Here is a 15433-nt window from a genome sequence, read left to right as displayed (position 1 = left end):
TTCCGCTCCCAGCTCTTCTGGTATCGTGTTCTTTTACACACACACCCCGACTGACGGAAAGCCATCAAGGGCAAAAACACCCCTGTGCAGAGACGGGGCAACACAGCACGATTGGAAGGTGGTTGGGGCAGAGCACTGATTGCAGAAGAGGGATTAAAATACCCCAAAAACTACCTCCTTCCCTACAGGTCCTCTTGGGGGCAGAGCTTGGCAGTGGGGGTCCTCTTGGTTGTCCCTATGCCCTCAGAGGCTTGGGGGTGGGCTGGGCCTTCTCTGTGGTGGCCCCTAAAGTGTGGAACTCCACCCCCTCCATTATGCAGCTTAGGGAGGATGCTCTTGCACCCTGGCCTTTGACACCCGAGGTGTATATTTTTAGCGCCTACTTAATTTTGGGGATTGGAAGTCGTTTTGAACTGTTTTTAATGCAGCGTTTTAATTGGGTAACACTCCCCCCCGCGCCGGGACCTCGGGGTGAAATAATTAAATAAATAAAAGTAACGGGAATAAAAGCTGCCATTTATTTAATAGCCTTTCTTGTGGCACATGGTTTTGGAATAATATGGCGCCAACGGGCCTGTCTGCTTAGGCTGAAGTGTTTCCCTGTTTTCTTACACCTAAAAGTCAGGACGAAGGCCCAGCTTGCCAAGAACCAGAGCACACCGTCTCGTTTTGCCGCCCCCCAACAAACCCTCCCTTACTGGAGCCTTGGCTTCTGGCGGTATCGTGCAAGAGGTCCCAGAAGTCTCCGTACAATTTCGCGGGGCTCTCGCAAGATCTTGCCAGAACCCAGGAGCCGCTGCAACCACTTCTCCGACGATAGGAGACGCGCCTGAAGAATGCTCCTTGGATTCTGTCGCCTGAGGCAGCTGCCTCGGCCTGCCTCCTGGACGGGCCGGCTCAGAACTGGCTGCTCCAGTTCTCTCCAGCCATGTGTCCTCTTGTAGGCAACCTCGTGGGAGGCTGGCTGCTCCGTCTCTCCCTGAGTGCCAGTTCTTCACAGTTTGTTCTCCGTCAGCCTCTGCTGAGCACCACCAAGGACCAATCCATTCCTGAAGAAATCTAGTGTGCCAGGGAGAAAGGCACTAACCTACTTCAACAGGCTAGCTTTCCATGGGCAGGAACCTTTTAATTTTAGGGCAGAATACTCAGTTGTGAGGACACCCGGCCTTGCAGTGGTATACCCAGGCATGGCTTGTGTGAGAGTAGGAGTGACTGAGCACAGAGAAAGCAGGATCCCTCGTACCTACGGGACCACCTCTCCTGATATGCCCCGCGGAGGACCTTAAGGTCCATAAATAGAAATACCCTAGTGGTCCCGGGCCCTAAGGAGGTTAGATTAGCTTCAACCAGAGCCAAGGCCTTTTCAACACTGGCCCCGGCCTGGTGGAACGCTCTGCTTCATGAGACCAGGGCCCTGCAGGATCTGATTTCTTTTCACAGGGCCTGTAAGACAGAGTTGTTCCGCCTGGCCTTTGGCTTGGAGCCAATTTGATTCCCTCCTTCTCTTTCTTTTTTCTTTTCCTTCTCCTGCGATGAGGCTACATTTTAATATTTTAATGTTGTATTTTAATTTTGTTTTTAAGTTGTATTCATTCAACTTGTTTTTGTTATTACTTGTAAGCTGCCCTGAGCCCGGCCTTGGCTGGGGAGGGCGGGGTACAAATAAAAATTATTACTATTATTATTATACCTGAAAGCAAACCTTCCTAGGGGTTTAGGGCGCCTCCCAAGTTTTATTTCAAATAAGTGTCCTTCGGCTGAGGTTTCTGGGAAGGCAGGGCCTTTTTGGAGTGGCCCCGTCTGCCCAGAAGCTCAGCCCATTATTACAAGAAGCGGGATGACTTACGGTCCCTTGTGGTTCCAGCAGCAGCAGGGATCCGCTGGGTCTCAAACCCACTGGCTCCCCCTTTTCCCTGAAACCCAAGGGCTTCCTTCTCTCCTCCTTCTGTCTTGACCAGCCTGTTTTCCCTTCCCAGGTACATAGGCCCTGCATCGTCAAGGTGGGTTACCTGCTCTTATGCACTGGCAGATTTGCCCTGGATGCCTCTCCTCGGAGCCTGGTGGAGGTGGCATGAAGGCCACCGGCAAGGGGGGAGACCCTGGTGCCCAACAGCTGTTGCTCAGTCCGCTCTGCCCTTGCCAGGCGCCTGGGACAACCTCCTTTATCACTTGCGAGCTGCCCCCAGAAGGGAGATTGGGGCCCAGAGGACTGAAAGCCCCCTTCCGCTTGTGCCCTGGCAAGGAAGACGACCCTTTGCGATCCAGATGCTGCCTGAACCAATGGCTGAGCCCATGCCACTCCCCGGGGCCTTGCCTCCCTACACTCTGAGCCCTGCCTATCAACTTGCCTCGCTTTGCGAAGACAGCACTGGTCTCCCCAGCTCACATTACTGGTAGCAGCCAGGGAGGAATTTCCTAAAGGGCCACGAGTGGCCGAAGAGAACCCGGCAGAGACACCCAAGACCTCTCGACCCCCAACTCCTTCCCACTTTTTATCCTCGGGCTGCTCCACCTCAAGCGCGAGGGGCAAAATTTGGGAGCTGCTATAGGATCCAGGAATCCCAGCAACCTCAGCAGTTTAACCTCTTAAATTCCTGTAGGGGAAGGAGCCCAGGAGTCCTGCCTCCCAGCCCTTCTAGTCAGCCCCCCATCTTTGACTCCCCGGTCTCTGATTCCAATGTGGCTGTTTCCAAGAGGTGAAGGCTGGGGGGATTCCTTCGTGGCAAGTGTCTTCCTGGGGACGCAGCTCCCGCTTACCCCTTTTGAGCCAACGAGGCGACGCTCCCCCCTTGGATCACGACTGCCGCCCCAATGACCCATGGCTGCTTTGCACCAGCCCCCCCACCCCCTTGGGAGTTTGGCGCAAGGGGAGTCGGCGGAGGGGCGGCTGATGGAAGAGGACTGGACTTGGGATTCTGGTTTTGCTTGGAGGACGCTCTGCTATCGGCAGAATCTGCGCAAGCAGATGTTGTACGCCGTGCTTTCGAGCCACGCTTCGCACCTGGGATTCGCTGGGCTAAGACTAGGATGGTCTCTGGGTAGCTGCCCCAAGGCCCAGCCGGGACCTTGGAGAAGACTGCAAAGCCAGGCATGTCTCAAGTTCGCTTGATGGGAAGCGCCACCGGCAACAGAAAAATGACTTATACCTGCACTTCTACACTTCCGGCACCTGGTGGCAGCACCAAGCCTTTCTTGCTCCACACTGCCACACGTACACAAGGTTGTTGGTAATTTATTTGGGATTGTGGTGTTTAGCTGTAAATCTTATTTCCCCCTCCAGCAGGTGATGGACCTCTGTTCCCTGCCTCTTCCAAAAGGTGTGCGCGCACTTGTCTCTAACGAAGGGAAGCGCACAGGAGAACGTTTAGCTTGAAGTGTTGGGGCGGGACTGTGCTAGTTTTAAGGTTTTGCACTATGCTCTCCTCTTGGTCCCTGGTCACCTTCCTTTCTCCCCATATTTATTATTCCGTATCCCCCCCCCCAGTCCCCTCCCCTCCTTTGTGTAATAATATGGCACACAGGGGCTGGATGCATGAGAACACTGTACATTTGTGACAATGTGTGTTAAGGTTGTTGCTGCTCCCTCTTCAGAGATGAAATAAAATTGGATTCTTCCGTAGCCTTTTGCTGCATTGCAATGTAGGAATTTTGCAACTAAGGGCCAAGACAAAACAAGGGAGGGGAAGGAACCGGGGCAGGTGGCAAGACACACTCACGCCACCATCACAAGCAACTCCACGCTTTCACACGTGACAAGGAAAACGACTGTCTCACGCACTGATTTTTGCAGAACAGAGCTCTCTCTGTTTCCTTAGAGCATCCACCGTGGTGGGTTTTTTTACTGGCACCAGAATTTATGCTCCACAAGCTTCCGTTCCTCCTCCTCCTCCTCCCCCCTCGAGCCCCCGACCCCCCCAAACCACCAACATTTAGCAGGGGAGGCTGTGGTGTGAAAACTGTCTCTTTAGTATAAATAGGAGTTCACGATTCTATAATTTAAACACTCTTCAGACACAACAGTAACAAACGTTTAGAGAGCAGGTAGTAAAGTGACGAAGGCACAGGGGGGGCGTCATCGTCGCAGCTTCCGGGCGTGTTCTTCTGCGGACTTGGGGGGGGGGAGTTGGGGGGTCTCGGCTGCCAGACACCAGCTGGCAGGCAAAGGCCGCAGGACCAGGAGGGGAGGGAGGCAGACAAGAGTGCGAGGGCGACATGCATTTGGGAGGTGGGGGGGGGAGAGAGCAAAAGTAATACTGTCCGCCAAGGACTCTGCGAAGGATCCAAGCAGACCCGGGGGGGGGGGGGCAAGGCAGAGTCCCTCCTCTGCTCCCCACGTTCCTCTGACCAGGCTGGGATGAAGCGGGTGTGAAGATTGTGTGAAGTGGCTCGGCACCCAGTATGGCTTTTTTTCCTGGAGGAGGGGAGCCAGTCCCGTGGTGGTCAGTCCTCTGAGAGAGGGGTTTTTTCACCCACCCACCCGTCCCAGTTGGTTTCTCTGGCAGCTGGGCCGCGTTTTGCAAAGATGCAGAGCCGACGATGGGTTCACAGTGAGCATAGCGTGACGTACAAGACGGGTCCCCTTGCCAGGCTGGCGTCCGTCCGCCTTTGAGCCTTTGCCGGGCAGCTGATAGGCGGTCCCCAAGGTGAAGACTCGTGGCAAACGCGGGTGGTTGGGCTCGAGGCGGGCAGAGTCTCCTGGATGCGTCTCGAATGCTAAGGGCCCAACCCCAGGATGTGTGCCGGTATTACCAACGAGAGCGTGGGTGCCTCTGGGCATGCGCAGGTGGCCACCGTAAAATAACAGCCGGCTCCCCTGGGGTCCCAGGGAAGTTCCTAACGCCCTCTTGTGTTAGAAACCAGGCATGGCAGGCAGGCAGCCCTGCCCTTAGAGCAACTCAGTCAAGCCCTGCTCCTGCCCAGGTTTGGCTCTGCTGGAAACGCTACAAAACAAGAGCTGCTTTTGAATCCACTGGGCAGCGCCAGGCCTCAATCAATTCTACTGGTGAGTTTGGAGACTGTTACAGGCACAAATCCTGGCCACCACGATACACTTGGGGAAACAGGCAAACTGGTAGGACATGGGATGCTTCTGCAGAAACCAGCATCCTTTATCTTTATCTTTTGCTGGAAGCTCAGGTCTGCAGGGTGAGAAGCTGCAAATGGAATACTAGTCCTCACAGAGAAAACTGCTCCTAGTGCATGTAGCCCAGGGGTTCCCTCTAAGCCTGTCGGTGCTAAAGCAAAAGCAGCGAGAGGGAGAAGTCCAGGGATCCTCTTGGAAGTTTGCGGGAAGTTTTAAGCCCAGGTTAATGGGGATTTTTTGCCCAGCACCCCCTCCCCAAACTGCACCCTCCCAGGTGTTTTGGGCTACAACTCCCCACGGCTGCGCAGGCTGGGCCTCGTGGGAGTTGTAGTCCCAAACGCCCGGAGGGCGCCGGGTTGGCGAAGGCTGCTCTGCCTGTACTCCAGGGTGTAAGTTAAACCGCACAAGCGTGGCACTGCGTACATAAATGCAGGTGTGGTAAAGAGAGGCTCAAAGCTGCCCCAAATTGTACTTTTAACGCTTATGAAGCAATAAATAAAATAGAACACACTTGCAGAAAACTGGCTCTCTGCGTGTGTCTCTTAAGACTGCCCTCAATCGCCAAAGGATCAAAGGATGTTAGGAATATTTTAAATGGCCACATACTGGGTGAAACACGTGTATTTCTTTGGATCCGTTTTGGAGCAGCTGTTTTCTGCGACAGGAGGGGTTGTAGCTGGCGCTAAGCCCTACTTAGAGTAGACCCACTTAAATTACCCGGCCTAACTTAGGCCCACTAATTCCAACGGGTCTACTCTGCATAGGGCCTAGCATCAGGTGCAACCCAGAATCCTCAAGCAGATCAAAACCTGTCCCGAGCTGATCAAAGCCTGTCCCAGAATAGACACATATTCCTATATTTTTTTCTGTGGACAGAATACAGATAAGCAGTTGAAATGTCTAGAGATAAGCTCTACTGGGATCCTGGCCATGCCCCAACAAAGACCTACCATGGCATCCCCAGGGCTCTCTTAAGGCTCTGCACAAGGTTATGCACCGGAATGGCTGCCCAGCCTGAATTTCTGCCCATGCCACTCTTTGCTTCAGCCGTCGACTCTTGTCTCTGGCCAAGAGGCTTGGGGAGAAAAGAAAGCAGACAGTTTTCTCTGCCGGCATCAGCCGACGACATCACAAGAATTGGCTCCACCTAAAATATTTGCCCTCTCCTCCTAAGCCACATCCACAGTAGGAAAACCGGCGAGCCCAAGCAACCATCTACCGGGACAGATGACCCTTCCAGTTACTGCACGGATAATTCCGCTGCAGTATCCTTTTCTCTTAAACATCTCCCACTAGTGCCCAAATTTATTCTTTTGAAAACAAGATGGCAGCTGCTCCTCCTGTAAATGCAACCCTTCAAAGTCAAGGGTTCGAGACTCTGGGCTTCCGAGCGGCTGAAACATCCAACTGATTTCCTTGCACCTGCCTGGGGTTTGCAGCCCGTGCTCAACATTAGGAGGGCTGGCTATTTAAAATGTGCATTGACAGACTGGATGCACGTATGTCGATCAAACTAGGGGGGCACGGGGAAAGCCATGTGGTACAAACAGGCCCGAGCAGTTGAGGTCAGAGCACATCTCGCTGGCCCAGATACGAGATCGAATCCAGAGGCAGATCCATGGAGGAGAGAAAGAGCTGAGAAACCGAGCCGCCTGTCAGCGCAGTTCAGAGGAAAAGGTCCGTTTTGCTTCTGAAAGGACCACAGAGGAGGTCGTGAGCATGGGCAGCTGTCAGCTGTCTAGGCCCCAAGGCTGGGACACGGGACGTTGGCAAGAGGACCCGGGCAGTATCTCGCTTGATCTCAAACACCTGGCAACGTGTGTCTGTGGACCAGTAGGTTACACTGGGAGGAGGAGGAGGAGGAGGAGGAGGAGGGAAAGTTGGGGAGATACACCTGCTGTTAAAGACTAAAAAGACCCTGTTGGCGGAGGGGAGGGTCCTGGGTCCCGCAAGAAACTGGGACACGTTGTGCAAAACACACATAAATTTAAAACGAAGAGATGAAGAGGTGGGGAGGTGTTCTTCCTTCGGGGCTGGGTCGTCCTCCCCCTGTGCAAAAGGGATTCCTTCCACTTTCTCCGAGGTGGGTTAGGGTGGGTGAAGATCGCAGACGGGTCCTATCCAGTCCAGAGCAGCAGGGCAGCTGGAAGGCAGTGAGGAATCCCCGCCTGGGAGACGAGGGGCAAGGGGGCAAGGTGGGGTGGAGGCAGCTCAGTTCACCCTTGTGCAAAATCTGCCCCGGCAGCAGCCTGTGCTAAGATCTTAGCTTTAAATATGGTTCATATTAATACTTTTTTCTTTTCTTTAAATAGCTGAGAAGAAGTGCAAAGGGTCCTGTGCTACATAGGTCTCAATATATTAACTCTGTTAGTCTCTCTCTCTCTTTTTCCATACAGTTAAGTGTCACAGGCGAAGGAGGAAGGGGATAACCTGTACATACTCAGAAGCTGCTGGAGAGGCGGAGAGCTTCGCCATCTTGGCCAAGGGGCCCTGGCAGGGCAAAGAGTCACAGACGCCTGTGAAGAGGAGGTCAGCCAAAGGAGGGGGGGCGCCGCCCGGTTATACCACCGTGCCACTGGGAGAGCCGCCGTTCTGGGAGTTCAGGGTCTGAAAAGGAAACAGGGTGGGGGAGAGAAGAGTTTTAAGTGCCGAGAAGAAAAATAGCAGGTCAGGAAGGGCTGCTGGGCTCCTTCTCCCTGAGATGCTACTTTTCTAAGTGCAGGGCGGTTTGGAACTTTTAGGTATACAGTTTATATACTGCTTAGTAAAAATAAAAATAAATCTCCAAGCAGTTTATTTAAAATAACGTGGGATTAAAACTAAAGCCATCTAATACATGCCTTCTGAAAGGTAAATAAGGTAAAGGGACTCCTGACCATTAGGTCCAGTCGTGACCAACTCTGGGGTTGCAGTGCTCAACTCGGCTCTATAGGCCGAGGGAGCCAGCGTTTGTCCACAGACAGCTTCCAGGTCATGGCCAGCATGACTAAGCCGCTTCTGGCGAACCAGAGCAGCGCACGGAAACGCCGTTTACCTTCCCGCCGGAGCGGTACCTATCTATCTACTTGCACTTTGACGTGCTTTCAAACTGCTAGGTTGGCAGGAGAAGGACCGAGCAACAGGAGCTCACCCCGTTGCGGGGATTCGAACCGCCAACCTTCTGATCGGCACATCCTCGGCTCTGTGGTTAATATATATTATATTATATTATATTATATTATATTATATTATATTATATTATATTATATTAATTATATATAAAGGTAAATAAATATATATATTTAACTAATTATTACAGAAAAAATGAGCAAAGAAAAGGAAAAGAAGGTTTAAGAATTAAGTATCAGGCTCCTGAAAGCTTGGGTAAGAATGCATGTCTTTAAGACAGGGGCCCTCCAAATACTCCCACGTGCAGCATGGCCAGGGATCACGGATGATGGGAGTTGTAGTCCAACAACGTCTGCAGAGCTACACCTGCTTCCAGGGGAGTTTAAATCAGGTTACTGTCCCTGCCTCTCGGGCCACCTGGGGAGGGTGTTTCAAAGGGCCACCACTGACAGAGCCCGCCTCTGTTGCCCCCAAGAAGCAAGCCAGGTCTCCTCAGAAGCTCTTAAGCTTTGCTGCTGCCTTATGCCTGGACTGGTCCTTTGCTTTCCCAGCTGGAGAAAGCAGGCATCTGCCTGTCTGCCCACTCATAATTAAAGTCAGGAGGGAAAGAGGGAGAGGCAGGCAAGCAGGCAGGTATCAGCCGCTGCCCTGAAGGCCCAGCGCTGGGTTTTCTCCAACTAGACTGGAGCAAACAGTATTGGGAAATGGTAGCATCTGTTGTGGGGGGCGGGGGGGGTGAGGAATTGTGCAGTAGGCCGGAAGCACTGAGAGAATTCTCACTCGCTTCAGGAAGCTGTTTAATGGCTGGCTGGGATTGGCTCCCCAGTGAAATCAGGGAGAAGAGACCCTCTCACTTGCCCTCCCGGATCTTGGCCTCTTAACTCCACCCAAAGCCGTTTCACAGCAGTGTCGCTCCGCTTTTTGTGCGTTGCAGTGCTTAAAAGAGTGTCTGGCCAGGACCCAAATCCCCACTCAGACAGGGACTTCGCACTGGGCGACCCCGGGGGCCGGCCACTATCTCTTAAGCCCAGCCCACCTCGCAGGGTTGTCGTGAGGACGAGACTAGGCAGGGTGGGGAAGAGAGCCACGAACGCCGCCTTCAGCTCCTTGGAGGAAAAGGTGGAATATGAAAGCAGTAGACAAAAAATGAGACCACCTCATCTCTCTCGATGGCGTTCTGAGAGCACGCAATGCACCTCCCGCCTGGCTTGTTCTCCTGGGCCTCCACTAAGCTGATCTTCCATATTTGTGCCCGGGCTTCAACAAGGAATGAAGCGTTCGGCCGGTTTGGTGGATAGATTTTGCTTCATCACTGATGAAGCATTTCACCACTGCAGTGTTTGGGGCCAGGGCTGGGCAGGGCTCCCCCAAGCCACTCTCTCTCCTCCTAGCCTGTGGTTTGGCTTAATGGCCTGCGCCATCGGAGGCGCCACACCACACGAGCAGCAACGCCCTGCTTACGTTCTGGACTTGCGGCTCTGGGGGATAAACCAGGGCGGATTCGCGGGATACCGCCTGGGCTGCTGGACTCAGGGACATCCTTTGCAACCGATGCGAAAGGATGAAGGAACCAAGAGGAAACGGGCACAGGGAAGCACAACACTGGGATGAAGAGTCCTGCGAACTCGCGAGATCCCTGCTGATCAAGCTAATGGAAACCAAGCCGACATTCTGCTGAGAACATTTCATTCTTCCAGGGCGGTCTAACATGCAGCTGTCCCCTGCAGCCTTCCGGAATCCAAGTAACTGAAGCTCTGGGCTTTGGGAAGGAGGCATGAGGGCTCTAACAGGGTCCTAGAGCCCTCCATCCTGCTTCCCAAAGCCTAGTTCAGCGGTTCTCAACCTGTGGGTCCCCAGATGTTGTTGGACTACAACTCCCATCATCCCGGAGCTCTGGCCTTGCTAGCTAGGGGTGATGGGAGCTGTAGTTCAACATCATCTGGGGACCCACAGGTTGAGAAAGGCTGGCCTAGTTGGTGCTTTTCCAGCTTTGGGAAGGAAGTGGGAACAGCCTCGTCTCTCTTTCCCAAAGCCCAGTGCCATGCTTAGCAGCATGAAGGCTGTGGGTCCCCGTCCGCCCCCCCCAAAAAAAACTTTTTTGGCCTCTCCTCCACATGCAACAAAGCAGAGGGCAACCCACAGGTTCCACGTTGAAGTACTCTTGTGGCCCACTTGGTGTGAAAAGTTGGCCTGCCCTCCTCTAGATCTGTCCCACTCGCTGTTATCTCCTCCTGGTGACCAGCAGTTCTCCAGGGTCCCAGGCCAGAGCCTTTCCCAGGACACGCTGCCAGGACTGAACCAACGTTAAATAAATTGGAGTCCTTGTTACTAAATATACCAAGAAAAAAGCACACCAAGAACTCTGGCCAATATAAATTCCAATAGTGGGAGTGGTCAATCTGACTATGGACTAACATGAACTTATCTCTACTCGTAAACTTTTATCTCTAACACTGTAACGAATTATTGTGTCACACATATCAGTTTGTAATCTCTTGTTTGAGTTTGTAATCCTTGTCAGAATACATACTTTTGAAGGGATCAGTTTTTGTTATAATTGACTCTTGATTTGCGAAGAGGGACCACTCCCACTATTGAAATTTATATTGGCCAGAGTTCTTGGTGTGCTTTTCTGCTTTGCCAGGACTGAACCAGCCTGCTGGTCGCATGCCCTACCGTGAGCCACACCCCTTTCCCAGGACTGCTTCCCCCTAGATCAGAAATTGCCCCTTCCTAGGGCAACCCAAGCTCTGAAGCCCTCCTGCCAGCGACAAGGGGCTGCCCCACTCACCGCCTTCCCTGGCCTGGCCCACGTGCAGATGAGGCCCTCCTGGCAGGCGGTGATGATGCAGTCCTCCAGGAAGAGCAGCACGGTCAGCCGCTCATGGGCAATCTTCTTGCAGACGAGGGGCTCCAGGAGGGGCACTTCGTTGATGCGGGGGCACAGCGCCGTGCCCAGGACCTTGGCCGTGTCCAGCTTGCTCCGGGGGACCACGTTGAGCTTGTCGTTGCTCTTGCTGATGTTGCCCAAGCTGTGGTAGCGCTTGTGCTCCTTTTCAGCGTTCTTGTCCTTCCGCTCCTGCAGGGTGAGCGTGGCGAACTTCCCGATGCTGAAGGGCACTGCGCCGTCCGCCACGTGGCTCTTGGCGGCGCTGGTGACGGCTGGGTGTGGCAGGCTGTTGGAGCGGGACAGCGAGCGGGGAAGGCCCCCCCCGCCGGCCTCGGCCGCCAGGTTGCTCCCGCCGCTCCCCGAGGGGGGGATGCCGGCGCTGAAGGTGTTGGTGAGCGTTCGGGCCCGGGAGAGCGGGTGGTGGGGGTACAGGACGTCCTCCGTCAGGTCCCAAAGGCAGAACTGGGTGTCCTGGCCGGCCGACCCAAACCGGTAAGTCACCGTCGGGGTGCTTTTGGTGCTGTGCTTAGAGAGGTGGGACAACGTGCTGCTGGTCCGCACCCTGCAGAAATTGGCAGAGTCCTGGATGTCCTCGTCGCTGCCGCTGAACTCGCCGCTCTCGTCGTCCTCCGTGCTGGTGGTGAAGGGGTCAAAAGCCACCGCGTTGACCCACGACTTGTGGCCGTGGCCCCTGGCGATGACCCGGCCCTCGGCAAAGGACCAGACCGTCACCAGGTCGTCCTCGCCGCCCGTCACGATGTAGCGCCCGTCGGGGCTCCAGCAGACGCACAGCAGCCCCCCAAAATAGCTCTTCATCATCCCCTGCAGGAGCATGGAATCGAAGTGGAAGACGCGGAGGCAGCCATCTTGGCTGACGCAGGCCAGGTAGCGGCCGTCGGGCGAGAAGGCAAACTCATTCAGCGCTCCTTCGCCCACCGCCCACTTCAGCAGCGGGTTGCGGGCGCTCTTGCTCTTGCAGGCGTAGACCGTGAAACCCTCGCCCTGCTTGAGGAGGGTGTACTGGGGCGAGGCTGAGCCGCAGGGGTGCTCCACATTGTACAGGTACAGGTGGCCGCTGGCGTGGGAAGCCAGGAAGAGGCTCTCCGTCTCGGGGATCCACTTCACAAAGGTGACCTTTGTCTTGTCAATCAGCCTCTGTCGGGTGGGAGGCAAAGAGAAAGGTGAGTTGAGAGGGCCCATGGAGTTTCCCCAGCCATTCAGTGCAGCCCTCCATGCTTGAACTTGCTGGGAACAGGCCCACAAATGTGCACCACACTCTCACTATAAAATATTTAACAGGAACGAGTCTCTTAACTGCCCTTAGTGATCTCTAGGCAGAGATCATCAGCACAGGCCAGGGAGAGTCAACAAAAGGTTATGCAGAGCTACCGTGCACTAAACAGCACATTCAGAACTAGCCTTGGGCCAAACTCCTGTGCCAACTTTGGCTTGAAGTACTTCTTTTTCCAAGGCATCGTTTCTGGGGCACAGCTCTATGGCTACGAACTGGCACCATTTCCCAGCTGCCGTTCTGAAAAATCTCTCAGGGCGACTTAAGAATACAATCGACAAGCAGTCACATTAAACCACACTTTGATTGTTTAAGCCAACTAAAACTTGTAGCCCTACACGTTATAAGCAATTAACAGCAGCAATTAAGGGAAGAGCGGCATTTAAACAGAGGCCCTAACCCAAGCCCATTGACCTGGGAGGAATGAAATAAGAGACTCCCATTGATCTGTATCGACTCTGAGTCGCTGCTTCTGCAGAAAACTTTGGACTCACCTCCTCATTGAAGAGCTTACTGGTATCCTTCTTTATGAGATCCAAGTATTGCACTTGCCCAGCCGAAAAGCCAACCAGCAGCGAGATGCTTTCGGAAGCAGCTGTGAACTGGTTGAAGTCGTGGCAAGTGGGCTGCGTCCCCTTATAGATCCGCTTGTCAATAGGCTTCTTCAGGTCGATAGACTGGAAAGCCAACAAAAATAGAATGGGTGGGAAGTTAGACTGCAGGAATCAAGCACTGGAAGGGAATCTGACATGGAAGCAAGAGATGGCAAAGCCACCTGCCGACACTTCCTTCACTTTGCATAAGAGAAACACAGGGAGTGCCTACAGCTGTGTGTGGAGCACAGAAATGGCCTCAGAGCGCACAGCCCTCTATGGAGACAGGCACCAACCCCACATTTCTTGGCCTTTCAGCAACTGCCGTTCTCTGCCCATTTCATATCGGCTACCTGCATCAACTTTGCAAGCAAGGCTATGGAAGTCACTCGCCCCACACTGACCACTTTGTGGTCTAACAGCTGCTGGTGGGAAGGAGCCTTTATTAAGCTCTCCTGCCTGGTTACGCTGAAGCGATTCTCAGTTGCCACAGGAGACCACAGCTCCAAGTTAAGCAACAGCATCCTTTTGTCATTTTGCATTAGCTTTCCTGCTTTCCCTGGCTATCGGGACCGGCAAATACCTCTGCAAGCAACCGATTCTCCCTCTTGCGAAGAATCGAATCCACACTCCTCCGGCTTCTGACCAGCCCATTTCCTTACCAACCCCTGACCATTTCTGAGCCCTGTTCTCCTGCCACTGTAGCCTCCTCTTCCACATCACCCCAATGCCTTCCCACCTGCTTCTGCCCATCTCCCGGCAACCTGGCTGCTCCTTCCCTCCCCGCACCCTCAGTTGCCCTTTCAACATCCTCCTCCTTGCACGCCCTTCCCTCGGCTTGGCTACAAAACACACGCACAGAACACCCCAATACGGGGACAGCTCTGCTGGTGGAGGCTCTCAATCCCAGAGCTGTGGGTTCAGGTCCCAAAAGATCCTTGCATGGCAAGGGGTTGGACTAGAAGACCCTCGTGGTAGCTACAACAACTCTCAAACTGTCTCCATCTTTTCTGGTCCTACCCCCCCCACCAACCACACCCTAAACCTCCCTCTTTTGCATACCTGCGCACCCCCACTTCCTCCCGCTCCTCACCTGGGCCAGCCCCACCCCACCCACCGCCCCCCTCCCTCTGACCTCCCCCCACCCCCCCACCCCACCTCGGCGGGCGCTCACCCTGCGTCCCCGCCCCGGCGCGCCCCCGGAGCCCGAGTAGAAGTACAGCTCTCGGCCCAGGTTGAAGCAGACGCGGCTGCGCTCGGCGGCCAGGCCCCCCGGGTCCCCCTCCCCGCAGGGGTCGCCGCCGCCGCCGCCTCCCCCTGCGCCCCCCGAGGCCGGGCTGAGGCGCACCAGCGAGAGGCGCACGGGGGGCAGCGAGGGGGCGGGCAGCGCGGGGGCTCCGACGGGCCCCCCGGCGGGCGGCGGGGGCGGCTGCGGCGGGGCGGCGTTGGCCGCGGCGGGGGCGGCGGGCGGGGCGGGCCTGGCGCGGGGCTCGGGCGCCCCCAGCAGCCGGTAGGAGCCCTCTCGGGTGCGGAACTGGCTCTTGATCTCGTGCGGCGGCTGCGGCGGGGACGGGCCTCCGTCGGGGACCGGCGCTGCCGCCGCCGCCGCGGCTGGGGCCGGGGGAGCCAGCGCCGCCGCCATCTTCCCGCCGGGCCGCGGCCGCCGCCTCCTCCTCCTGCCTGCCTGCCTGCCTGCCGGAAGTCGCGACCCGCCGCTCACCTCGCCGCGCCCGGAAGCTGCGCCGCGGCGCCTTGGCAACGCCGGAGGGGGGCGGGCGGAAGGGAGGTTGCTAGGCGACGGGGGAGCCCCGCCTCGCAGGAACGGCGGCCGCCTTGGGCGGGGGCGGGGCTTGGGGGAGAGGGCGAGGCCCTTAGCAACCCAGAGAGGATGCGGGCCTTAGCAACGGGGCCTGCGCTTAACAGGCCTGCCTGGGGAGCAGAGAGGATGGAGGGCAGGGGGCCTTCGGAAGTGGGAAACCTCAGGGTGGCAACGCAAGGGCCTTCTCTGCAGTGGCTCCCTGTCTGTGCAATGCTCTCCCCAGGGAGCTTCACCTGGCACTTTCCATTACAGTTTTACCTCGGGTTACATACGCTTCAGGTTACAGACTCCACTAACCCAGAACTAGTGTTTTAGGTTAAGAACTTTGCTTCAGGATAAGAACAGAAATCGGGCTCCGGCGGTGCAGCGGTAGCAGGAGGCCCCATTACCTGAAGTGGTGCTTCAGGTTAAGAACAGTTTCAGGTTAAGAACGAACCTCCGGAACAAATTAAGTTCTTAACCCGAGGTACCACTGTATACACTTTTAGGCGCCAGGCAAAAACATTCCTTTTTAACCAGGCGTTTGATCTGATTTATATACAGTGCCCTTTAAAAATGTGGTTTTTTAAGGCTGGGGTGGGATTATTGGGATGCTTCTTTTATTCTGATTATATAATTTGTGGTTTTATGTTTTGTGAACCACCCTGAG

General features: G+C 55.1%; 2 protein-coding genes across 7 annotated transcripts in view; one reads left to right on the top strand and one right to left on the bottom strand.

Annotated features, from left to right (window-relative positions):
- Positions 1-3619, top strand: part of DMPK (DM1 protein kinase) — a 55490-nt gene extending 51871 nt beyond the window's left edge. For 2 of the 6 annotated variants that reach the window (XM_081018796.1, XM_081018795.1), the window contains exon 15: positions 1977-3619. In XM_081018796.1, coding sequence (XP_080874922.1) covers positions 1977-2397 — 421 coding nt within the window. In that variant the 3' untranslated portion in view covers positions 2398-3619. The remainder of the gene's footprint in view (positions 1-1976) is intronic. The other 4 variants (XM_081018798.1, XM_081018797.1, XM_081018800.1 and 1 more) reach the window with 3 other exon arrangements.
- A 329-nt stretch (positions 3620-3948) lies between these two features.
- DMWD (DM1 locus, WD repeat containing) lies at positions 3949-14633 on the bottom strand. Its single transcript, XM_081018858.1, has 4 exons — positions 14140-14633; positions 12867-13049; positions 10983-12236; positions 3949-7690 (listed from the first exon to the last, which is right to left on the bottom strand). The coding sequence occupies exons 1-4, from the start codon at positions 14605-14607 to the stop codon at positions 7643-7645; spliced, it is 1953 nt and encodes a 650-aa protein (XP_080874984.1). The 5' UTR covers positions 14608-14633; the 3' UTR covers positions 3949-7642.
- Positions 14634-15433: the final 800 nt, after the last annotated feature.

Source organism: Podarcis pityusensis, assembly GCF_964106645.2.
Source record: "Podarcis pityusensis genome assembly, chromosome: 8".
Classification (NCBI taxonomy): Eukaryota; Metazoa; Chordata; class Lepidosauria; order Squamata; family Lacertidae; genus Podarcis; species Podarcis pityusensis.
The sequence above is the reverse complement of the archived record's forward strand: the minus strand, read 5'-3'. Positions and strand labels throughout refer to the sequence as shown.